We start from the raw sequence: 25,955 nt of genomic DNA on the forward strand, positions 1-25,955 counted from the left end.
CCTGGCTACAACTTGAACAAAGGGCATCAACTCTTTAAATTACACAGAAAGAGAATGATAGATATCATTTTTAGCAAGACACCTGCATATGGTACATCTATATCAAGATACAAGAAAAACAGCCAATTTGGCTTTTTATAGGGATCAACCAACTAAATAAAAAAAATACCTTCGAAATGGCCCCGTGTATACAAGATTGAGCCCAGGATAGAATTTTAACCCGGCCGCTGATTGGCTGGCTAATTATGAATTTCAAAAGTAAAAATGTTTTCTGACAGGTAATTATTCCTAGATAACCATAATATCAATTTGGAAATCCATATTGAGATTTAGGTTCAAAATATCAATTTTGATAATGAATAGGTAAAAACATTAGAATTTCCGGATATTTTAGTGCAAAATGCGCCTGATTTCAATAAAGCTACCCTGGTTGGAGTTTGAGCAGAAGGACCCAATTTTTTTTTCTATCTAGTGTTATATGAGAACCTAGACTTTAATTATAGAACACAACACCAAACTAATATTTCTTTGTTTTAATAATACAGTACAAAATTTTAACAAAGTTTAACACTGTGGTCTATGTAAAATCATTTAGTTGGTTGCTCTCTTATAATTATCCAGTGCGAAACCTGTTGGCAGGGGATATTGTTATGAGCTCCATCCAAGATCTGTTCAACAAAGCTCCTTGAAACTTTCTGTATACATCAGACAAGTGCCCTAGTTGTGCCTTTTGCTATTGCGGACCTTCCATTTTGGAAATATTTTCCGTTACCATGGAAACACTTTGCCAAAAATACTTTACATTTTTTTCCGCTCTATAACTCCAAAACCGTAAAACGCAGCTCCAGGAAATTTTCATAATATATCGCACAAGTGCCCTAGTTGTGACTTTTGCTATTGCGGACCTTCTATGTTAGGTTTTTTTCTTTTATCATGGAAACTTAGTCAAAATTACCAAATTACTGTTTCTTTTGTTTCCCGGTTATTACCCAAAAATCGGTCAATGCAGCTCCATGAAACTTTTTGTGTGTATCAGACAAGTGCCCTAGTTGTGCCTTTTGCTGTTGTGGACCTTCAATTTTTAGGACATTTTTCGTTACCATGGAAACTCCATCAAAAATACCAAATTACACTTCCTTTTTAGCTCGCCTATTCGAAGAATAGGGGGAGCTAGCGTCGGCGTCCCATTTCACGTTAAAGTTTTTGAGCAAGTTTCTGTTTCGTCAATTGTTTCAGCTTAAGTCATCATAAATGTTTATGATTTTATTTTCCTAATGTGTATGGATGCTGAACGTGATAATACAACCAATTTGGGGCCCTTTAGGGGGGTTTTGAGTCTGTTAATTTGTCATATTTCCATGTTAAAGTTTTGAGCAAGTTTCTATTTTGTCTCTTGTTTAAGCTTAAGTCATCATAAATGTTTATGATTTTATTTTCCTAATGTGTATGGATGCTGAACGTGATAATACAACCAATTTGGGGCCCTTTGGGGGTTTTTGAGTCTGTTAATTTGTCATATTTCCATGTTATGTTTTTGAGCAAGTTTCTATTTTGTAATTGTTTAAGCATAAGTCATCATAAATGTTTATGATTTTTTTTAGGCTAATTTGTATGGATGCTCAACGTGATAATACAACCAATTTGGGGCCCTTTAGGGGGTTTTGAGTCTGTTAATTTGTCATATTTCCATGTTAAAGTTTTGAGCAAGTTTCTATTTTGTCTCTTGTTTAAGCTTAAGTCATCATAAATGCTAAATCATAAACGGTACTTTGATCTAGATGTATTTGGGTTTTTGTACCAAGCATGGGGGATAATGCCATGCTTTGCAGCTCCTAGTTAATAATACACAATATTACACAAACACAACTGATATATTTATAACATTGTATTAAATACAAATCACATGATGATATAACACACATTTGTCCATTCACACATCCCGGCCACTAAGCTCTTGGTGGCACCCAGCTCTCAATCTTGGGTTTAACTGTACTGTAGGGTATATATTCCTGACTTGTACCCGTCATGTTTTCTGTGTGTTCGGCGAACCATTTCCTTTCTTTAGGGGGCACCTTGGATGGTGGGTCGTCCGTAGTGTAATGAAGCCATCTGTGCCTACAATGGAAAATGTTAATAAAGAGACATTACCTCACCAACAATAACATTACCTGCTATAAATTGTCTGTTCCAATAACTTACAACAAATTTGAAAGGTCAAAGAGTACATTTGATCCCAGACTACAGACTCATTAAGCATTCTTTAGACTTACATAGGATTATTTGCTTCCAAGTAACCAGCCATCAATGATGTCTTTTTTTTTTATTATAATACTACAGTATATCATAAGCTTAACAATCGGAGGCTTGAGACTGCTTCCTGATCATGGGGTCTCATTTGAATTAATTTGATAAGATATAGCTGGATTGTCTCCCCTCACTTTCCAAAAATTTAAACACTGTTGCCCGAGATCTGAGGTGATGCTGGTCGTCTAACGCTTTTGTTGTCTGATCATGTTACTTTGTGATAAATTCTGTGATTCAATATTCTTTAGCAGAAATACTAGTGAGAAATTTGTGGTGGACTACAGATTTTTTTTATTTCAATCGATAATCAAACAATTAAGATTTTTCCAAAGAGAATTAAGTATGAAAAGTAATGATTGGTTATTTAATGGGAGACAACTCAAGCTTATTCTATACTCTTTTGACCTTTTAATATTTATCATGTAAAATCAAATCATATAATGAAATATTTTATGAATCACAAGTCAAGTGTATGGAGTACCATTAAAGTGAAATTCTTTCCACTGGTTGAATTTTATAATAACTAGTATAGATTTTGAAGTTGGTACAACTGATCATACAGTTAGTTTTACTCACCATTCAGCTGGTACGTTGCTTGAATCTTTATCAAAACCTACAGCCTGTACATTATAATGGACACAACGGTTTCTTCCTATAATGATAGAAATAAGAAATCAAGTTTATTGAATTCTATGATATTAAGTATATACTTTCATTATTTATTTACCAAATAACAACAAAATATCACTCCTACCAGAAAATGTTTTATTCTAATTTCTTTATCTGTGCCATATCAAAAGAAAAAGAGATTTCAATTGATGTCATTACTTTATTTAGTTTATTAAAACTTTCATATAAGGCCTAACTCATGAACTATGTAATACTCCATAGCACATGTACGGTACGTACTAGTATCTCCAATTGTCACTGGTGATGCATGTATATGGAACATTGGTGATGGAACATAATCTTTTCAGTGAAATGACGTTAGCACGGAATGTGTTCTTTTAGGGTAATTCCATCACCAATAGAAACAATAACCCTACACAAACCTGTTCTTTAAGGGTCATTCCATCACTAATAGAAACAATAACCCTGCACAAACCTATCGGGTATCATATGGTACATGAATAAATCCCATTTTTTCTCACCTTTCCAATAAATCTGCCAAAGTAATTAACCTTACAGATCATTTATCAACAGCTCATTGAATCAACAAGCAAATTCGTGAAATTTCCATTCCCCGCTTTCAGGATATAATGCAGGTAAACATTATTGAGGTTAGGTTTAACCTTGGTTGAAACATGGAAAAATAAACTGAAGTCTTATTCGGAATTCAGATGTTTTGTTAGTTAATTTATGATAAAACATGTATTATGGGGTAAAAGGAAACTGAAGAAAGCATCGTGTAAATAATGCATACCTGTAATTACATTAAGCAGATGAGTTATTACATGGAAATGGCAGAAAATGAAATTTTTAGTAAATGTAGGGGCACAATCTGTGTTAAATAATGTCAGCTGAAAGTGACTTTTAAACTTGGCTGAGCTCTTAAGGCATTTAATTTCGATACTAACTTTTAAAACAAGAGGCCCTATGGGCCTTAACGGTCACCAGAGTTCAGATACAGAATGAAACAAAGACATGCATATAAACACTATATATTTGCCCATCAGGCCCTTGAAGTCAGTCAGTGATTTTATAAATTTGACTTTTTTAATCTATGAAGATTATTTGGTTCCATCAAATCTGTGAATTCAGAAGAAAGATTTTTGAAATGTTATCCATTTTGACGCATTTTGGCCCCACCCCTCTGGCTTCTGGGGGTCGGCCAGGACCAATATATGATGTTAAAATGCTATTTCAGGCTAATAATTCTAACCCAGATTGATTAATTTCCTACGAAAACTATGTAAATAATGTTCCTAAATGTGTTTTTCCTGTATAAACTATAGTAAATTTGACCCCCTCCCCAGGGGAAAATCTGAGATCCCAGGGCCATGATATTCACAAATTTTTGTTAAGGGCCTTAAGACCTTCCAATCTATCAAGAGTATCGGGTTCCATCAAATCTGTGAATTCAAAAAGAAAAATTTTTGAAATTACCATTTTGGCCCCTTTTGGCTCCACTCCTCTGGCCCCTGGGGGTCAGCCATGACCAATATGGATATAATGTTAAAATGCTATTTCAGACTAATAATTCTAAACCAGTTTGACTAATTTCCTATGAAAAATAGGCAAATAATGTTCATAAATGTGTTTTTCCTATATAAACTATGGTAAATTTGACCCCCTCCCCAGAGGATCGAAACATGAGACCCCAGGGTCATATTGTTCACAATTTTTGTAAAGGACTTTAAGACCTTTCCATCTATGCAGAGTATTTGATTCTACCAGTTCCAGAATTTCAGAAGAAGATTTTTGAAGTTTTAGCCTATTTGACCCGTTTTGGTCCCGCCCCTAAGGCCCCTGGGGATCAGTCATGGAAAATTTGGTAATAAGATTCAATGGCCATCACATAGGGGTAATTCTGACTACAATTGCTAATTTCCTATTATAATGACTAAAAAATGCTCAAAAATGTGTTTTCCCTATATAAACTACAGTAAACTTAACCCCCTCCCCAGGAATGTCATATAATGTGATTCTACCATTTCCAGAATTTCAGAAGAAGATTTTTGAAGTTATAGCCTATTTGACCCCTTTTGACCCCGCCCCTTGGGGTCAGTCATGGAAAATTGGTTAATAGGATTCAATGGCCATCTCATACTGATAATTCTAACAATATTTGACTCATTTCCTAATACAAATTATCAAATAATACTCAAAAATGTGTTTTCCCTATATATAAACTATAGTAAACTAACCCCCTCCCCAGGGGGAAACCTGAGACCCCAGGGTCATATAATTCACAATTTTTGTAAAGGACCTTAGTGCCTTTCTATTTATGAAGAGTATTTAATTCCATCACATCTGTGAGTGGAGAAGAAGATTTTTGAAATTTTAGTCAATTTTACCCTTTTGGCCCCTCCCATAGCTCCCTGGGGGTTGTGGACCATATAATTCACAATTTTGATTGGCCTTATGCCTTAGAAGGTTTGTGCAAAATTTCATTGAAATTGCTTCAGCAGTTTTGGAGAAGAAGTCGAAAATGTCACTTGTTTACGGACATACGACGCACGACGAAGGACAAAAGGCGATTAGAATAGGTCACTTGAGACTTTGTCTCAGGTGACCTAAAAATCGGTTTACATTTGTTACAATCATGGCACAGGGAATGGCAGAAAATGATGTTTTTAGTACATCAAAGGGCCATTAGTCCACTACATAATGTCGGCCAAAAGTGGCAATCAAACTTGGCCAAGGCATTTGACCTTGTTACCAAATTTGAAGAAAACAAGCAAATTCGTGGAATTTAAGTCTTAGTCGGGAAGATCTTAGGTTTAAGTTTAGATTAAACCTTGGTTGAAACAAGAAAAAATAAATTAGTCGGAAGTAAGACATTTAACTTTGTTACCAAGTTTGAAGAAAATCGGTTTATATTTATTGCAGTTATTGTACGGAAGTGGCAGAAAATGACTCTTTTTTTTATTAAATCAAATGGCCATAACTCTGCTAATTAATATCTGCCAAAAGTGGTGATCGAACTTTGCTAATCCCTTAAGGCATTTAACTTTGTTACCAAGTTTTAACAATATTAGTTTTAACATTTGTTAGGTATTACACAGAAACTGCAGAAAAATGACATTTGTACTAAATTAAAGGGCCATAACTCTGATAAATAACATCCGCTGAAAGAGTTGATCGAACCTAGCCAGGCACTTAAGACATTCAACCTTGTTACCAATTGGTTAATATTTATTGTAGTTAATGTACGGAAATGGCAGAATCTGACTTTTTTTATTTAAGCCAATGGCCATAACTCTGCTAAATAAGGTCCGTTGAAAGTTGCGATTGAACTTGGCAGAGTCCGTAAGGCATTTAACCTTGCAACTTAGTTTGAAGAAAACGGTTTACATTTGATACAGTTATTGCATGGAAATGGCAGAAAATGGCGTTTTTAGTAATCCAAAGGACTCCGCATAACTCCGCCCTAAATAACTTGTGACCAAGTTTGAAGAAAATCTGTTTACATTTGTTACAGTTATTGCACGGAAACGAAGTGTTACAGACAGACGGACAGACAGACAGACGAACAAACCCAAATTCATATCCCCCATTTCAGAGAAAGCGGGTGATAAAAAAATATAAATATATAGCTTTTGTACAAAGTCCATTGTTGGAGACCCATGGGTGATCACACTACACTAATAGTGATAAGTGTAGCTTAGTGTAGTGTATTCAACTGTGGGTCTCTGACTATGTACAACAGTCTAGCTGTCACCATATCCATATATTTCTAATGATCTTGGCTAAGGCCAACTAACTAGTATGAAATAAGTATTACATATACAGTCAAACCTGTCTATAACGACCACTGAAGGGGAGACAGAAAAACATTCACTATAGAAAGGTTGCCTTTATAGATAGGTTGGGGCTTTCGTGCCAACCAACGAGCCAGTAAATAAAACAGAATTGTATAAATACAAAACAGACCTGCTACTGGATGTGTATATATCTATTGCCATGCATTATTTAGCTTCAAAAGAGTTATTTCCCTTCCTATTAATTCTTTAATCAATGGCATAATTGTATTGTTCTAATTTCTTTGCAGGTACAAATGAACGATAAATTAAACTTTCAGTAACATTTCATTACAGTACCAATGGTTTTTTCCCCTGATATATGAATGGTTCTTTTATGTAAAACATATCTTGTTTTCTCCAGCAACAAAGGACAGAAATGAATAATTACAAAATGTATTTTATTTTATGTTTCATTTTAAACACTAGGGTAGAGGACATATCAATATTGAGATTAGTTTCAATTATTGAAGACGGCTGCTATTTTAAAAATCCATAGCCATCAATAAAGATAAAGCATCAATTACAACTATATGGTACACTTCATTCTGGGTTAGACAAGGGGTTGACAAGGTCATTGGATCTCCGATGATAGAAATAATTGTGTCAATATATTTCCGTTATTTGTGTTCGTTTTATTTTAATGCAATCGGAAATTTCGATCAAAAATCACGAAATTACAAAAACAACTCGTTTTGATACCTAGTAGATTTTTTCAGCTTTGAACATAATCATTACCTAATTACTGACTTTACATGGCCTGGAAATATCTGTGAACGATTATTTTCAGACAATGTATGCGTGTAATATTTTTTTTACAACACATTCTCGCTGGCAAGTCGTATGTAATGTTGCCGTGAAACCAGTTTTGACAGATTAATCTCGGAACATGAAAGATCGATTTGGTGGCGTTTTCTCACAATATAGAGCTTCAAAACTATTAAAATCACAATGCAGGTACACATATTAACTTTCAGTAACATTTCTACCAAGAAATGGGACCGTATTTTATTTATAAACACATTGAGAATACCTGGGTTACATCGGGCGATAATCCGACTGACTCTAATCGTAAAGAAGAAAAACATTACTTTAAAGGCCTAATTTGAAATAGCTTAAGTACAGGCCATTTCTTTGTAATAAAACAATGCTAAATATCGACAATGAATAACGGAACACATTAAATAAATCGGCATGTTTTATTTTGCCTACCGTATCATCCGAGTTGTGGCTTCAAAATCACACTTTACGAGTGATCTTTTCGTGCACATGGCGTTCGCGAACAAACATAATTTCAGTCTTTGATAGGCATAAACGGTCGTTAAAACTTCCATCCTTAAGTTGGCAACCATATTTGTACCTCAAATGTTACGACCGCAAGTTATAAACCAAACAGTACTGTATAAACAATTCATAGCTTGGGCTTCAGTAATGGCTGCCATTTGCTTACAAAGGGATTTACATGTAATTACCGGAAGTAGCTAGATAGGTCAAAGGGACGCTACTACACACACTTTACTCGGTACTTGAAAAGTCGATCTCAGCGACCGGTCGTTATACAACTTTGACGGGGCTAAAATGACCGGTCGCTAGCCATATTAGACAGGTGGTCGTTATGCACAGTGCCATTATATAGTAAAAACGCACGGGGAGTTTAAAAACCCGTCGTTATAGACAGACGGTCGTTAGAGCAGGTTTGACTGTACATGTTTTACATTATATAAAAGATAACAATTCATTCTTTGTAGTATGTTTATATTTGGCATCTTTTTCACACTCAGTGGTGACTGCAAAAAGTGCATTTGATTGCTTTACCATTAACGGTACAATCATATAAATAGATATGATCTATGATATAAACCAGTGTTTTTCCTGGGCATTTTGGGAAATTGCCACCTGGTGAAAATTGGGAAATTTTGTGCGATAAAAGTATGAAATGAAAAATTTTAACAGTGTTTATGGAAATTTTGGAAAAGGTAGAAATAAACAATTATCCTTCTCTAAGAATCAAATGTAAGAATGTACAGGTATACTAAAATACCACGTTCAGACTTGGGATTTCCAGAATTTTTTTGTTTCGTCACACAAAATAGGCGTCATCTCACTGATTTGGGAAATTTAGACATAAATTTGGGAAAAAATAACAAGAAATACAATTGGGAATGGGGCCTTATTTCGGTCCCAAATATATAGGCAGGAAAAACACTGTAAACTTTTCATTTTAACCATTCAGCTTAAACTTTTCATTTTAACTATTCAGCTTAAACTTTCATTAAAGAATTGGGCACATTTCTTGATACAGGAAAATATTGTGTATGCATTTTCCATACTTACCTAAAAAATACATATCATTTTCATAATATTTGTTTCCAAATTTATCCTCCCCAACGAAATAGATCTCTTTGAAGTCATCAGTCCTGAAAGAGAGCATAAACTATATATATACAGACTATAAATCGATGGATCAAAACCTAGATAGTACGTTTATTTTAAAAGTAGTTAGCAGAGATTTATTGCAAAACTTGCAAAAATTAAAAGTAACAAGTTCTGGATAAGTCGATCAATGTGACAAGGTAACTCAATTGTATATAAATACTACGTGCATCTGCCAAGTTTTCCGAGGATCTGGATTAGAACATGCATAGTCTGACTATGTATTTTTCCACTCCTAGTACTAGTCTACTACGGTACATTTTGGTTCAGGAGGTCTGGGTTGTGTGTTGAGTCTTAGAGATCAAAGACCATAAAAGGGAGAGAATTAAAGATTCTGAATTGTGTCAACCACTGGCGACTTGCAGGTAGCTAAATAGGTAGTAAGCAGTTTAGCTATAACTAACTATATACTGGTCTTCATGTATGGCGACCAATTCTCGCCATTGGATTTGTATTTAAAATATTACATGAATTTACACAAATTATTAAGCAATATTTTGTGGAAACCTGCATGGTTACGTCTTCTATCAGAATATGACTTTGTTTATGAATACTTGCATGGCGATTATTGGTCGCCTAGCTGTCAGTATCCTAATGTTCAGAGCGTTTTGGGTTCAAATCCCAGCAGAGCTTGGCCTTGCAAACAAAAAACAAGCATTATAGTAAGTCTCTATACTTCAGTACGGCTAGGTTCTTCTGTCTATAAGCCCATTCATACAGTAATTAGTGATGCCACAATGGTCAGATAAGTTCCGCCCACTGGTGGTCTAACTCTGGTGGTTTGGGTTGTATTACTGTACAGTGTAAATTTCTAATTAACAATTTTTTCCTTATTTTACGAACAATCCTTAAATGTCATACACCAAAATGGAGATGGGAATATTCCCTTTCCAATGATGTCTTCCAATTTTTGCTGACATTTCTGTGTCGATAGTTTTCAACTTACCTGTATTTTTGTCACTATATGTCTCTACTAAACCCATAGCCAATTTAAACCATCAGTGGGCGTGGCCTAATCTATTGTTCTGACCAGTGTGACGTCAGTCTGAATGGCCCTCACAAGTGTATACTGATCAAAACAGTAGCTTGTTACAGTCTTCCTATGAATAGCACGATTCCAGTTTTAACTTTGTACTGTAAAAGGAGCGATCGGTGTGGTTTGTACATAGTGTTAAATACGGTCTCTGTCACTCAGCTGACGGAACATGCTTCTTTGTCTCAGTCGGTAGAGCTGTAAATTTCCACGCCAGAGACCTGGGTTCGATTCCTGGTCGGGGCACTAGACAGGAATGTGTATTTTCCTTGTTCTTCTACAGTAGAGCCCAACTAAATAACCCTTGGAAGATGGTTAATGAGTCTCAGGTTGAGATTTAGGAAAAATCTCAAGAAAACACAGGGGGAGTAGTGTAAAGGAGCGGCTTGGTGTGGTTTGTACATAGTGTTAAATACAGTCTCTGTAACTCAGCTGACGGAGCATGCTGCTTTGGCTCAGTCAGTAAAGCCGTAGATTTCCACGCTGGAGACCCGGGTTCGATTCCTGTTCGGGGCACTCAACAGGAATGTGTGTTACACAGGTCCGGTAGCACGCTAAATCTGGCTATATAGCTAGATTTGACTATATAGCCAAATCTGACAACACATATAGTGGACAAATATAAACTAAAGTGACAGGCCTGGTCACAAAATCAGCGTACACATCGAAAATTGAATGACGAATCTTGAGAATCGGCAAAACGAAATATTTTTGTCATTCAATATAATTTCCGGTGAATTTTTAAAAATCTGTGGTGCATTTTTTGGTACTCGCATCCATTCATCCTCATGTTCTGATGAAAAAGATATAAAATCCAAATTTCCCATTTGAAATATGCCACATATCTTGTTGTTTATGAGCCGACTATGGCACTTTTTGTACATGGTCAATTTGCACGGGATCTGCATGTTCCAAGCGCACATGTGGCCCAAATCTTCATCAGGTGGATGCTTATCTGCAGACGACACAACAACGCCATATTGGTTCACCTCGCTATAGTTTTGTTACCGGGGAATAGTGATAATGGATACTAAATAATTGCAACGATGGAATTTTAAAAAGTTACCTGCAAATGAACAAGTAGTCAAACATTATTCATATCACCGACTTACATGTTTCGTCATCCATGCTTTCATACTCCACGAGAAAAATGTGACCAGACCTCACATGTTTGTTTACGTTTGTCCGCTATAACGTGTTGTCAGATTTGGCTATATACTCAAATCTAGCTATATAGCCAGATTTAGCGTGCTACCGGACCTTTTACAGTACAACAGTGCAGTAATAGGGTAGTAGACTGGCATGTGAATCAGAAGTACTTTGTATGGTGTGTTAGTGCTCGGTCAGGCCAGATATCTTTGAAATAAATAAAACGTCTAATTCCGGCCCCTTCCAGCCAGTCCACATGACTTTAAAAATCTTACTGTACATAAGGTTGGTAACGTTAGCAAAAAAATCAGTTTCAGGATTGACTGTCACTGCCTCACAGACAATCGCATGTAGTCATTCCTCTGTTACTAAAAGAAATAAAATAAGGTTCCTTACCAAAATGAGTTTTTTATAGTACCGACAATGCCCCCATTGCTCTTTATCATACCGCCTTTAAACTCCCGGAGCTTGCTGACCAAAGAGACTAACCTAAACCCTTATTTGTGGTGTTGATGAAGTTTGTTGATATCACATGATATGGACTTCAAGGAACACTCTCCGTTGATTGGATAATAATCATTGGGAAATATATAATTAACTTTAAAAGGAAAAATAATTATATTAATTATTTGAGTACACACACCATTAAGGAAAAAAATAAAATGGTAGTGTACTTTAAATATAAAAGAGAATATTTTATACTTTTTAAATAGTAGAAGTTTGGAAATCCCCCTGTCCTCGCAGAAGAGTAGCAACTGGCGAGGCCCCAATAAATGTAGTTTATTTTTTTTGCCCGGAGGATTGTAATATGATTTTGGATGAAAGAGACAGTCCATACCGTTAAGAAGAAGCCAGCAAATGGGGATACGATCGAAAAGCTCTGGAATCTATGTAAGGACGTGATTGTTGTTGTTAATGGGTGACTGTTAAACACATTAGAAAAAAAACTTGTTAACTGTTACTGATCTAGATTTGTGGTGGGAAATTATTCTGATATCTGACTTTGAAGTATGACCGCAAGGATGTTATCAGTGTTGGTATGGGGGTGTTTGGACCATGTCCACTGATCAGGGAAGTTGGGCAAGTTAAGACATATTCATTATTGTGTTTTAACAATAATGTTTCATGGACGTTGGATTCGGCCTATATATTTTTCATATTTTAACAAAGTTAACATATGTGTTCTTATGAAAATGGTTAAAAATAACCCCTTGGTCTGTTACATCAAGGTTTTATGTTACCTGTTACCTTGTTGCTAGTTTTGTCTGCACGGTGGTTTCAACTGGATGGGAAGTCTAGTTTAAAAACCCGTCGTTATAGACAGACGGTCGTTAGAGCAGGTTTGACTGTACATGTTTTACATTATATAAAAGATAACAATTCATTCTTTGTAGTATGTTTATATTTGGCATCTTTTTTTCACACTCAGTGGTGACTGCAAAAAGTTCATTTGATTGCTTTACCATTAACGGTACAATCATAATAAATAGATATGATCTATGATATAAACCAGTGTTTTTCCTGGGCATTTTGGGAAATTGCCACCTGGTGAAAATTGGGAAATTTTGTGCGATAAAAGTATGAAATGAAAAATTTTAACAGTGTTTATGGAAATTTTGGAAAAGGTAGAAATAAACAATTATCCTTCTCTAAGAATCAAATGTAAGAATGTACAGGTATACTAAAATACCACGTTCAGACTTGGGATTTCCAGAATTTTTTTGTTTCGTCACACAAAATAGGCGTCATCTCACTGATTTGGGAAATTTAGACATAAATTTGGGAAAAAATAACAAGAAATACAATTGGGAATGGGGCCCTTATTTCGGTCCCAAATATATAGGCAGGATAAACACTGTAAACTTTTCATTTTAACCATTCAGCTTAAACTTTTCATTTTAACCATTCAGCTTAAACTTTCATTAAAGAATTGGGCACATTTCTTGATACAGGAAAATATTGTGTATGCATTTTCCATACTTACCTAAAAAATACATATCATTTTTCATAATATTTGTTTCCAAATTTATCCTCCCCAACGAAATAGATCTCTTTGAAGTCATCAGTCCTGAAAGAGAGCATAAACTATATATATACAGACTATAAATCGATGGATCAAAACCTAGATAGTATGTTTATTTTAAAAGTAGTTAGCAGAGATTTATTGCAAAACTTGCAAAAATTAAAAGTAACAAGTTCTGGATAAGTCGATCAATGTGACAAGGTAACTCAATTGTATATAAATACTACGTGCATCTGCCAAGTTTTCCGAGGATCTGGATTAGAACATGCATAGTCTGACTATGTATTTTTCCACTCCTAGTACTAGTCTACTACGGTACATTTTGGTTCAGGAGGTCAGGGTTGTGTGTTGAGTCTTAGAGATCAAAGACCATAAAAGGGAAAGAATTAAAGATTCTGAATTGTGTCAACCACTGGCGACTTGCAGGTAGCTAAATAGGTAGTAAGCAGTTTAGCTATAACTAACTATATACTGGTCTTCATGTATGGCGACCAATTCTCGCCATTGGATTTGTATTTAAAATATTACATGAATTTACACAAATTATTAAGCAATATTTTGTGGAAACCTGCATGGTTACGTCTTCTATCAGAATATGACTTTGTTTATGAATACTTGCATGGCGATTATTGGTCGCCTAGCTGTCAGTATCCTAATGTTCAGAGCGTTTTGGGTTCAAATCCCAGCAGAGCTTGGCCTTGCAAACAAAAAAACAAGCATTATAGTAAGTCTCTATACTTCAGTACGGCTAGGTTCTTCTGTCTATAAGCCCATTCATACAGTAATTAGTGTTGCCACAATGGTCAGATAAGTTCCGCCCACTGGTGGTCTAACTCTGGTGGTTTGGCGTTGTATTACTGTACAGTGTAAATTTCTAATTAACAATTTTTTCCTTATTTTACGAACAATCCTTAAATGTCATACACCAAAATGGAGATGGGAATATTCCCTTTCCAACGACGTCTTCCAATTTTTGCTGACATTTCTGTGTCGATAGTTTTCAACTCACCTGTATTTTTGTCACTATATGTCTCTACTAATCCCATAGCCAATTTAAACCATCATTGGGCGTGGCCTAATCTATTGTTCTGACCAGTGTGACGTCAGCCTGAATGGCCCTCACAAGTGTATACTGATCAAAACAGTAGCTTGTTACAGTCTTCCTATGAATAGCACGATTCCAGTTTTAACTTTGTACTGTAAAAGGAGCGATCGGTGTGGTTTGTACATAGTGTTAAATACGGTCTCTGTCACTCAGCTGACGGAACATGCTTCTTTGTCTCAGTCGGTAGAGCTGTAAATTTCCACGCCAGAGACCTGGGTTCGATTCCTGGTCGGGGCACTAGACAGGAATGTGCATTTTCCTTGTTCTTCTACAGTAGAGCCCAACTAAATAACCCTTGGAAGATGGTTAATGAGTCTCAGGTTGAGATTTAGGAAAAATCTCAAGAAAACACAGGGGGAGTAGTGTAAAGGAGCGGCTTGGTGTGGTTTGTACATAGTGTTAAATACAGTCTCTGTAACTCAGCTGACGGAGCATGCTGCTTTGGCTCAGTCAGTAAAGCCGTAGATTTCCACGCTGGAGACCCGGGTTCGATTCCTGTTCGGGGCACTCAACAGGAATGTGTGTTACACAGGTCCGGTAGCACGCTAAATCTGGCTATATAGCTAGATTTTACTATATAGCCAAATCTGACAACACGTATAGTGGACAAATATAAACTAAAGTGACAGGCCTGGTCACAAAATCAGCGTACACATCGAAAATTGAATGACGAATCTTGAGAATCGGCAAAACGAAATATTTTTGTCATCCAAGATAATTTCCGGTGAATTTTTAAAAATCTGTGGTTGCATTTTTTGGTACTCGCATCCATTCATCCTCATGTTCTGATGAAAAAGATATAAAATCCAAATTTCCCATTTGAAATATGCCACATATCTTGTTGTTTATGAGCCGACTATGGCACTTTTTGTACATGGTCAATTTGCACGGGATCTGCATGTTCCAAGCGCACATGTGGCCCAAATCTTCATCAGGTGGATGCTTATCTGCAGACGACACAACAACGCCATATTGGTTCACCTCGCTATAGTTTTGTTACCGGGGAATAGTGATAATGGATACTAAATAATTGCAACGATGGAATTTTAAAAAGTTGCCTGCAAATGAACAAGTAGTCAAACATTATTCATATCACCGACTTACATGTTTCGTCATCCATGCTTTCATACTCCACGAGAAAAATGTGACCAGACCTCACATGTTTGTTTACGTTTGTCCGCTATAACGTGTTGTCAGATTTGGCTATATAGTCAAATCTAGCTATATAGCCAGATTTAGCGTGCTACCGGACCTTTTACAGTACAACAGTGCAGTAATAGGGTAGTAGACTGGCATTTGAATCAGAAGTACTTTGTATGGTGTGTTAGTGCTCGGTCAGGCCAGATATCTTTGAAATAAATAAAACGTCTAATTCCGGCCCCTTCCAGCCAGTCCACATGACTTTAAAAATCTTACTGTACATAAGGTTGGTAGCAAAAAAATCAGTTTCAGGATTGACTGTCACTGCCTCACAGACAATCGCATGTAGTCATTCCTCTGTTACTAAAAGAAATAAAATAAGGTTCCTTACCAAAATGAGTTTTTTATAGTACCGACAATGCCCCCATTGCTCTTTATCATACGCCTTAAACTCCCGAGCTTGCTGACCAAAGACATCTTAACCCTTATGTGGGTTTGAAGAAGTTTGTGTATCACGTATGGACTTCAAGGACACTCTCCGTTGATTGGATAATAATATTGGGAAATAAAATTAACTTTAAAAGAAAATAATATATTAATTATTGAGTACACACACATTAAGGAAAAATAAAATGGTAGTGTTCTTTAATATAAAAGATATTTTATACTTTCTAAAAGAGAAGTGGATATCCCCCTGTCCCGCAGAAAGTAGCAATGGCGGCCCCCATAAATGTAGTGCCCGGTGGATTGGAAGATGATTTTGATGAAGATGGTGACGATTTGTGTTTGGATTATGGCTACACCGTTAAGAACAAGCCAGCATGGGATCCGATCGAAAGTTCTGGAACCTATGTAAGCCCGTATTGTTATTGTTAATGGGTGACAGTTAAACACATTAGAAAAAACTAACTGTTAACTGTTACTGATCTAGATTTGTGTTGACATTATCTGCTATCTGACTTTGAAGTTTGACCGCAGGTGATATCATTGTGGTATGGGTGTTTGTACAAGACCACTGATCAGGGAAGTTGGGCAAGTAAGACATATTCATTATTGTGTTAAAATAATGTTTATGGACATTGACTGGCCTATTATTTTCATATTTTACAAGTTACATGTGATCTTATGAAAATGGTAAAATAACCCTTGGTCTGTAACATCAATGTTAAGTTACCAGTTACCTTGTGCTGTTGTCTGCACGTGGTTCAACTTGATGGAAGTCTAGTGTACGTATCTGGCACAGTACCCTTCCAAAATGTCAGGGATACTGAGAAACTGTCACTACTTTACTAAGTAGAGGAAACTGTCTCCGACTGAAAGCCTGGAGATAACATCTACATATACATGCTAGCCTACATGGAAAGTGCGTTCGGACAGAATGCGGGGTTGACATCTACCCGACATGGGCTCACGCGACAGGCGAGGTGTCTCTGGTGAAAACATCCCTGTCAAATTAGGCCTGAATCACTACAATGGCAAAATGTTTTGAAGTGTTTTTAATGTGAATGTAATCTTTAGTTGTGAAAAATTAATTCTATTCAATTTACACAAGTTTCCCTGACATTTTGATAGATGTAGAATGGGGTGTTTCATACATCTTAATCCTTTAAAATACACTGTATACATCATGTAATTATACATCCCAGACCAATCCAAGTTCTCTCTTCAAGGAAGCCTCCAATGCTTCCACTTGGAGTGATCTTTGGCACCAAATGTAACCAGCTGAGAGTAGTGTGCTGCAATGCAGGTTTGAACATGCGACCTTGGACTTACTGATCTGACGCTTGTGGAGTTTAGGGAATATATACTAGCACAAAGCTACAAGGCGAATATATCACTATGTACTATGATACAGGGTCGTGGAAAAAGTTTGAAATGTACTCATCTGTCGGACAAGTTCTTCTCTAAAATATACTTATCGGAATGGCTTTTAAAATTCACTTGCATGCCCTCAATATTTTCCAGATAGTTAAGCTTATATGACTGTATACATTATGTTGTTTTAGCTGTATTCAGTTGATTGTCCCCTACATATTAAGTGATAAATGAGACATATATTGTATAATAATAATAAAATATAATATAAAGTCCAGGTCATAATAATCAGCGTCAGAATTTTTTTCTTGGTCTACAGACAAGTGTGCTGTTCACATTCACTTGTTCGACGGCGAAATCCATTCGTATATCCACTTTTATGGAAATCCGTTCCTGACATTTCAGTCTGGATTGTGAGTTTTCTGGACTATCGGCGTCCACATTATCGCGGGTCTACTGTACAACTAAAACCTGCTAAACTGTATTAGATCTTCCATGCAGCTCTGATACTTTTTGCACTTGAATAAAGGGCCACACCAATTTGAAAAATAGTTCTTCAGGAATTTGAAATTAAGAATTGGAGCGAGAGGGTAGAATTTTTTTCGTTTTTTCATTTTTTTTTCTGGAAGAAAGTTGAGCGAGGGGGTTGTAAAATGCTATATTTTATGTAGGATTTAACATGTTCCAATTCATTATATTTGAGTGATATCTGTTTGGTTTATGTTCTTGAAGCAAAACATTGCAAGACCAATCTTCACAACATTCTGTTGTTATGCAAGGGACGTCCGTGATTTAACATTCACAACAGAGATTTTCATCTTTCCTCTTGCTCTACTTTGGCTATAAAGTCACAGTTGTAGAAAGCGACAAACGAAAGCATGTTTACATCTCGTGCAATTTTTGTTTTTCTTTCGTTTTTCCGATCGATTCAAGTGAGACCAAAATGCGAGAAAATAATATAAAAAAACGGAATTTGTTGGTCAAAATCCGAAACTTGGAAAACAGGAGCGAGATTATTTTTCTGAAATTTCAATTTTAGGAATGGGAGGTACCGAGGAACTATTTTTCAAATAGGTGTGGCCTAGTAGTAGAGTATCAGAATGTAATCAAAATATCTGGTTTTCGTCAGATTTGGAGCAACAGTTGATGAAATATTGTAAAAAATATATTGTTTTCTATTTGAACAGAATAATGATGTGAATAGAAACTTTGGAGGATTTGGTCAGATCTCAAAATCTAAAAGTACTGCTGAAAAGAGTAATGGAGGTTTGAAGAGAACTCCTGGCAAAAGTCACACAAATTCTATAAGAATGGATGACTTTCGCACTGCTGCTTTGAGAGACAATGTAGAGATGATTAAATCTCTAACAGAACAAGGTATTCATTGGATATCAAAACCAAAGAAAAGGTTTAGAAATTTTGAAATAATCTTAGATTTTACACGTTTGCTCTGCATACAGAAAATTTTTTTTGATGTAAAATTATATAATTTGTCTAAAGGAACTTTCTTTGAACAGTAACAGTTAAGGTTTCAAATTTTTTATTTGACAATTTATTAAAAGTGCTGTGTACATGATATGAAATTATTTAAATAAGGATTTTGATTTTAATTGTACGAGTGTCAATCAATATAAAAATTGAAATAACGACTTAGGCGTTGCTGTTTTACAATATGCCAAAATACCTTTAAAAATCATAAACATATATTAGAGGTTATGTATGCAGATTTTTGACATGTCTCATATTATTGTTATTTGAAGGGTTTGATGTTGACACAGAACTCAGAGCTGGATGGACAGCACTTATGTATGCAGCCAATATGGCCAACTACAGTGTGGTGGAATACCTTCTCAACAATGGAGCAAACCCAAACAGTCATGCAGGTATTCCATGCAAAAGCACTATTTATTCAAAGTATTACTTCTAGTTTGAAAATGTAAAAATTGTAAATTGTCATATTGTCTCAGTTTAGAATGTGATAGAATTAATCTAATCATTACGTAATAATGCAAATCGAATTGGAAATGTATCCATATCAAATTTTATTAAATCCCTGAAATAGGGCACATACACAATGGATATGCGTTAAAACAAAAAATTCGAACAACAATAATGATAAGGAATAATTGTTTATAGAAAGGTTGATTTATCTAATTTTGTTATGTCTACACTTTCAACATGAGCATACTGCAGTCTCCCAAAACCAGCACTTCAAACACTCAGTACTTCACACACACAAGAGTTCCTCCTTAAATAGCTGTTAATAGGACATAAATGCAATCATTTAACCAACTCCTTATAAGCCAAAATTAGAAAAAAACATAGACCTATACTCTGTGTTGATATGTTTTATTGGTAGACCTATACTCTGTTTTATTGGTAGATCTATACCCTGTTTTATTGGTAGACCTGTACTCTGTGTTGATATGTTTTATTGGTAGACCTGTACTCTGTTTTATTGGTAGACCTATACTCTGTTTTATTGGTAGACATGTACTCTGTTTTATTGGTAGACCTGTACTCTATGTTAATATGTTTTAAGGGTAGACCTGTACTATGTTTCATTGGTAGACCTGTACTCTGTTTTTATTGGTAGACCTGTACTGTATGTTATATTATTGGGTAGACCTGTACTCTGTTTTATATGTTTTATTGGTAGATCTGTACTCTGTTTTTATTGGTAGACTGTACTCTGTTTTATTGGTAGACCTGTACTCTGTTTTATTGGTAGACCTGTACTCTGTTTTTATAGATCTGTACTCTGTTTTATTGGTAGACCTGTACTCTGTTTTGATGTTTATTGGTAGACCTGTACTCTGTTTTATTGGTAGACCTGTACTCTGTTTTATTGGTAGACCTGTACTCTGTTTTATTGGTAGACCTGTACTCTGTTTTATTGGTAGACCTGTACTCTGTTTTATTGGTAGACCTGTACTCTGTTTTATTGGTAGACCTGTACTCTGTTTTATTGGTAGACCTGTACTCTGTTTTATTGGTAGACCTGTACTCTGTTTTATTGGTAGACCTGTACTCTGTTTTATTGTTAGATCTGTACTCTGTTTTATTGGTAGACCTGTACTCTGTTTTATTGGTAGACCTGTACTCTGTTTTATTGTTAGACCTGTACTCTGTTTTATTGGTAGACCTGTACTCTGTTTTATTGTTAGACCTGTACTCTGTTTTATTGTTAGACCTGTACTCTGTTTTATTGGTAGACCTGTACTCTGTTTTATTGGTAGACCTGTACTCTGTTTTATTGGTAGACCTGTACTCTGTTTTATTGGTAGACCTGTACTCTGTTTTATTGTTAGACCTGTACTCTGTTTTATTGGTAGACCTGTACTCTGTTTTATTGGTAGACCTGTACTCTGTTTTATTGGTAGACCTGTACTCTGTTTTATTGGTAAGACCTGTACTCTGTTTTATTGGTAGACCTGTACTCTGTTTTATTGGTAGACCTGTACTCTGTTTTATTGTTAGATCTGTACTCTGTTTTATTGGTAGACTGTACTCTGTTTTATTGGTAGACCTGTACTCTGTTTTATTGGTAGACCTGTACTCTGTTTTATTGTTAGACCTGTACTCTGTTTTATTGTTAGACCTGTACTCTGTTTTATTGTTAGACCTGTACTCTGTTTTATTGGTAGACCTGTACTCTGTTTTATTGTAGACCTGTACTCTGTTTTATTGTTAGACCTGTACTCTGTTTTATTGGTAGACCTGTACTCTGTTTTATTGTTAGACCTGTACTCTGTTTTATTGTTAGACCTGTACTCTGTTTTATTGTAGTACTGTACTCTGTTTTATTGTTAGATCTGTACTCTGTTTTATTGTTAGACCTGTACTCTGTTTTATTGTTAGACCTGTACTCTGTTTTATTGTTAGACCTGTACTCTGTTTTATTGGTAGACCTGTACTCTGTTTTATTGTTAGATCTGTACTCTGTTTTATTGTTAGACCTGTACTCTGTTTTATTGTTAGATCTGTACTCTGTTTTATTGTTAGATCTGTACTCTGTTTTATTGGTAGACCTGTACTCTGTTTTATTGGTAGACCTGTACTCTGTTTTATTGGTAGACCTGTACTCTGTTTTATTGGTAGACCTGTACTCTGTTTTATTGGTAGACCTGTACTCTGTTTTATTGGTAGACCTGTACTCTGTTTTATTGTTAGATCTGTACTCTGTTTTATTGTTAGATCTGTACTCTGTTTTATTGTTAGATCTGTACTCTGTTTTATTGGTAGACCTGTACTCTGTTTTATTGGTAGACATGTACTCTGTTTTATTGGTAGATCTGTACTCTGTTTTATTGGTAGACCTGTACTCTGTTTTATTGTTAGATCTGTACTCTGTTTTATTGGTAGACCTGTACTCTGTTTTATTGGTAGACCTGTACTCTGTTTTATTGTAGACCTGTACTCTGTTTTATTGTAGACCTGTACTCTGTTTTATTGTTAGACCTGTACTCTGTTTTATTGTTAGACCTGTACTCTGTTTTATTGTTAGACCTGTACTCTGTTTTATTGGTAGACCTGTACTCTGTTTTATTGTTGGTAGACCTGTACTCTGTTTTATTGGTAGACCTGTACTCTGTTTTATTGGTAGACCTGTACTCTGTTTTATTGGTTAGACCTGTACTCTGTTTTATTGTTAGATCTGTACTCTGTTTTATTGTTAGACCTGTACTCTGTTTTATTGGTAGACCTGTACTCTGTTTTATTGTTAGATCTGTACTCTGTTTTATTGTTAGACCTGTACTCTGTTTTATTGGTAGACCTGTACTCTGTTTTATTGTAGACCTGTACTCTGTTTATTGTCTGTACTTGTTTTATTGGTAGACCTGTACTCTGTTTTTATTGGTAGACCTGTACTCTGTTTTATTGGTAGACTCTGTACTCTCTGTTTTATTGTTAGACCTGTACTCTGTTTTATTGGTAGACCTGTACTCTGTTTTATTGGTTAGATCTGTACTCTGTTTTATTGGTAGACCTGTACTCTGTTTTATTGGTAGACCTGTACTCTGTTTTATTGTTAGATCTGTACTCTGTTTTATTGTTAGATCTGTACTCTGTTTTATTGGTAGACCTGTACTCTGTTTTATTGGTAGACCTGTACTCTGTTTTATTGTTAGATCTGTACTCTGTTTTATTGGTAGACCTGTACTCTGTTTTATTGTTAGACCTGTACTCTGTTTTATTGGTAGACCTGTACTCTGTTTTATTGTTAGATCTGTACTCTGTTTTATTGGTAGACCTGTACTCTGTTTTATTGTTAGATCTGTACTCTGTTTTATTGGTAGACCTGTACTCTGTTTTATTGGTAGACCTGTACTCTGTTTTATTGTTAGATCTGTACTCTGTTTTATTGGTAGACCTGTACTCTGTTTTATTGGTAGACCTGTACTCTGTTTTATTGGTAGACCTGTACTCTGTTTTATTGTTAGATCTGTACTCTGTTTTATTGTTAGATCTGTACTCTGTTTTATTGTTAGATCTGTACTCTGTTTTATTGGTAGACCTGTACTACTCTGTTTTATTGGTAGATCTGTACTCTGTTTTATTGTTAGATCTGTACTCTGTTTTATTGGTAGACCTGTACTCTGTTTTATTGGTAGACCTGTACTCTGTTTTATTGGTAGACCTGTACTCTGTTTTATTGGTAGACCTGTACTCTGTTTTATTGTTAGATCTGTACTCTGTTTTATTGTTAGATCTGTACTACTCTGTTTTATTGGTAGATCTGTACTCTGTTTTATTGTTAGATCTGTACTCTGTTTTATTGGTAGACCTGTACTCTGTTTTATTGTTAGATCTGTACTCTGTTTTATTGTTAGATCTGTACTCTGTTTTATTGGTAGACCTGTACTCTGTTTTATTGTTAGATCTGTACTCTGTTTTATTGTTAGATCTGTACTCTGTTTTATTGTTAGATCTGTACTCTGTTTTATTGGTAGATCTGTACTCTGTTTTATTGTTAGATCTGTACTCTGTTTTATTGTTAGATCTGTACTCTGTTTTATTGGTAGATCTGTATGTACTCTGTTTTATTGGTAGACCTGTACTCTGTTTTATTGTTAGATCTGTACTCTGTTTTATTGTTAGATCTGTACTCTGTTTTATTGTTAGATCTGTACTCTGTTTTATTGTTAGACCTGTACTCTGTTTTATTGTTAGACCTGTACTCTGTTTTATTGTTAGATCTGTACTCTGTTTTATTGGTAGACCTGTACTCTGTTTTATTGGTAGATCTGTACTCTGTTTTATTGTTAGATCTGTACTCTGTTTTATTGGTAGACCTGTACTCTGTTTTATTGTTAGATCTGTACTCTGTTTTATTGTTAGATCTGTACTCTGTTTTATTGTTAGATCTGTACTCTGTTTTATTGTTAGATCTGTACTCTGTTTTATTGGTAGACCTGTACTACTCTGTTTTATTGGTAGACCTGTACTCTGTTTTATTGTTAGATCTGTACTCTGTTTTATTGTAGACTGTACTCTGTTTTATTGTTTCTGTACTCTGTTTTATTGTAGACCTGTACTCTGTTTTTATTGGTAGACCTGTACTCTGTTTTATTGTTAGATCTGTACTCTGTTTTATTGGTTAGACCTGTACTCTGTTTTATTGTTAGATCTGTACTCTGTTTTATTGTTAGATCTGTACTCTGTTTTATTGTTAGATCTGTACTCTGTTTTATTGTTAGACCTGTACTCTGTTTTATTGTTAGACCTGTACTCTGTTTTATTGTTAGATCTGTACTCTGTTTTATTGTTAGACCTGTACTCTGTTTTATTGGTAGATCTGTACTCTGTTTTATTGTTAGATCTGTACTCTGTTTTATTGGTAGACCTGTACTCTGTTTTATTGTTAGATCTGTACTCTGTTTTATTGTTAGACCTGTACTCTGTTTTATTGGTAGACCTGTACTCTGTTTTATTGTTAGATCTGTACTCTGTTTTATTGTTAGATCTGTACTCTGTTTTATTGGTAGACCTGTACTCTGTTTTATTGGTAGACCTGTACTCTGTTTTATTGTTAGATCTGTACTCTGTTTTATTGTAGATCTGTACTCTGTTTTATTGGTAGACCTGTACTCTGTTTTATTGGTAGACCTGTACTCTGTTTTATTGTAGATCTGTACTCTGTTTTATTGGTAGACTGTACTCTGTTTTATTGTTAGATCTGTACTCTGTTTTTATTGTTAGATCTGTACTCTGTTTTATTGTTAGATCTGTACTCTGTTTTATTGTTAGATCTGTACTCTGTTTTATTGGTTAGACCTGTACTCTGTTTTATTGGTAGACCTGTACTCTGTTTTATTGGTAGACCTGTACTCTGTTTTATTGGTAGACCTGTACTCTGTTTTATTGTTAGATCTGTACTCTGTTTTATTGTTAGATCTGTACTCTGTTTTATTGGTAGATCTGTACTCTGTTTTATTGTTAGATCTGTACTCTGTTTTATTGGTAGACCTGTACTCTGTTTTATTGGTAGACCTGTACTCTGTTTTACTTACTTGTTTTATTGTTAGACCTGTACTCTGTTTTATTGTTAGACTGTACTCTGTTTTATTTTAGATCTGTACTCTGTTTTATTGGTAGACCTGTACTCTGTTTTATTGGTAGACCTGTACTCTGTTATATTGTTAGATCTGTACTCTGTTTTATTGTTAGATCTGTACTCTGTTTTATTGTTAGATCTGTACTCTGTTTTATTGGTAGATCTGTACTCTGTTTTATTGGTAGACCTGTACTCTGTTTTATTGTTAGATCTGTACTCTGTTTTATTGTTAGATCTGTACTCTGTTTTATTGGTAGACCTGTACTCTGTTTTATTGTTAGATCTGTACTCTGTTTTATTGTTAGACTGTACTCTGTTTTATTGTAGATCTGTACTCTGTTTTATTGTTAGATCTGTACTCTGTTTTATTGTAGACTGTACTCTGTTTTATTTAGATCTGTACTCTGTTTTATTGTTAGATCTGTACTCTGTTTTATTGTTAGATCTGTACTCTGTTTTATTGGTAGATCTGTTCTCTGTTTTTATTGGTAGACCTGTACTCTGTTTTATTGTTAGATCTGTACTCCTGTTTTATTGTTAGATCTGTACTCTGTTTTATTGTAGACCTGTACTCTGTTTTATTGTTAGATCTGTACTCTGTTTTATTGTTAGATCTGTACTCTGTTTTATTGTTAGATCTGTACTCTGTTTTATTGTTAGATCTGTACTCTGTTTTATTGTAGATCTGTACTCTGTTTTATTGTTTAGATCTGTACTCTGTTTTATTGTTAGATCTGTACTCTGTTTTATTGTAGACCTGTACTCTGTTTTATTGTTAGATCTGTACTCTGTTTTATTTTAGACCTGTACTCTGTTTTATTGTTAGATCTGTACTCTGTTTTATTGTTAGATCTGTACTCTGTTTTATTGTTAGATCTGTACTCTGTTTTATTGTTAGACCTGTACTCTGTTTTATTGGTAGACCTGTACTC

General features: G+C 35.2%; 2 protein-coding genes across 3 annotated transcripts in view; one reads left to right on the plus strand and one right to left on the minus strand.

The window, feature by feature from the left end:
- Positions 1-1,870: 1,870 nt before the first annotated feature.
- LOC138336625 (NADH dehydrogenase [ubiquinone] 1 alpha subcomplex subunit 12-like) lies at positions 1,871-16,179 on the minus strand. 2 transcript variants are annotated; one of them, XM_069286147.1, is made up of 4 exons: positions 16,042-16,179; positions 9,102-9,184; positions 2,881-2,956; positions 1,871-2,115 (listed from the first exon to the last, which is right to left on the minus strand). In XM_069286147.1, exons 1-4 carry the CDS (start codon positions 16,125-16,127, stop codon positions 1,947-1,949), a joined length of 414 nt encoding a protein of 137 aa, XP_069142248.1. In that variant the 5' UTR covers positions 16,128-16,179; the 3' UTR covers positions 1,871-1,946. The 2 variants fall into 2 exon arrangements, with proteins under 2 accessions (XP_069142248.1, XP_069142247.1); XM_069286146.1 differs by lacking the exon at positions 16,042-16,179 and adding an exon at positions 11,779-11,840.
- A 165-nt stretch (positions 16,180-16,344) lies between these two features.
- Positions 16,345-25,955, plus strand: part of LOC138336630 (ankyrin repeat, SAM and basic leucine zipper domain-containing protein 1-like) — a 36,336-nt gene continuing 26,725 nt past the window's right edge. Inside the window, exons 1-3 of the mRNA XM_069286153.1 lie at positions 16,345-16,502; positions 18,653-18,842; positions 19,226-19,348. Of these exons, the coding sequence (XP_069142254.1) occupies positions 16,365-16,502; positions 18,653-18,842; positions 19,226-19,348 (451 nt within the window). The 5' untranslated portion in view covers positions 16,345-16,364. The remainder of the gene's footprint in view (positions 16,503-18,652; positions 18,843-19,225; positions 19,349-25,955) is intronic.

This window comes from Argopecten irradians, chromosome 12 (assembly GCF_041381155.1).
Source record: "Argopecten irradians isolate NY chromosome 12, Ai_NY, whole genome shotgun sequence".
Classification (NCBI taxonomy): Eukaryota; Metazoa; Mollusca; class Bivalvia; order Pectinida; family Pectinidae; genus Argopecten; species Argopecten irradians.

Excerpts from the sequence above, each read along its gene's own strand:
- LOC138336625 (XM_069286147.1), bottom strand. The coding sequence starts at position 16,127 with ATGTCTTTGGTCAGCAAGCTCGGGAGTTTAAGGCGTATGATAAAGAGC. Across the intron at positions 9,185-16,041 it reads ACTATAAAAAACTCATTTTG|GACTGATGACTTCAAAGAGA; the intron begins GTAAGGAACCTT and ends GCTCTCTTTCAG. Across the intron at positions 2,957-9,101 it reads AAATGATATGTATTTTTTAG|GAAGAAACCGTTGTGTCCAT; the intron begins GTAAGTATGGAA and ends CTATCATTATAG.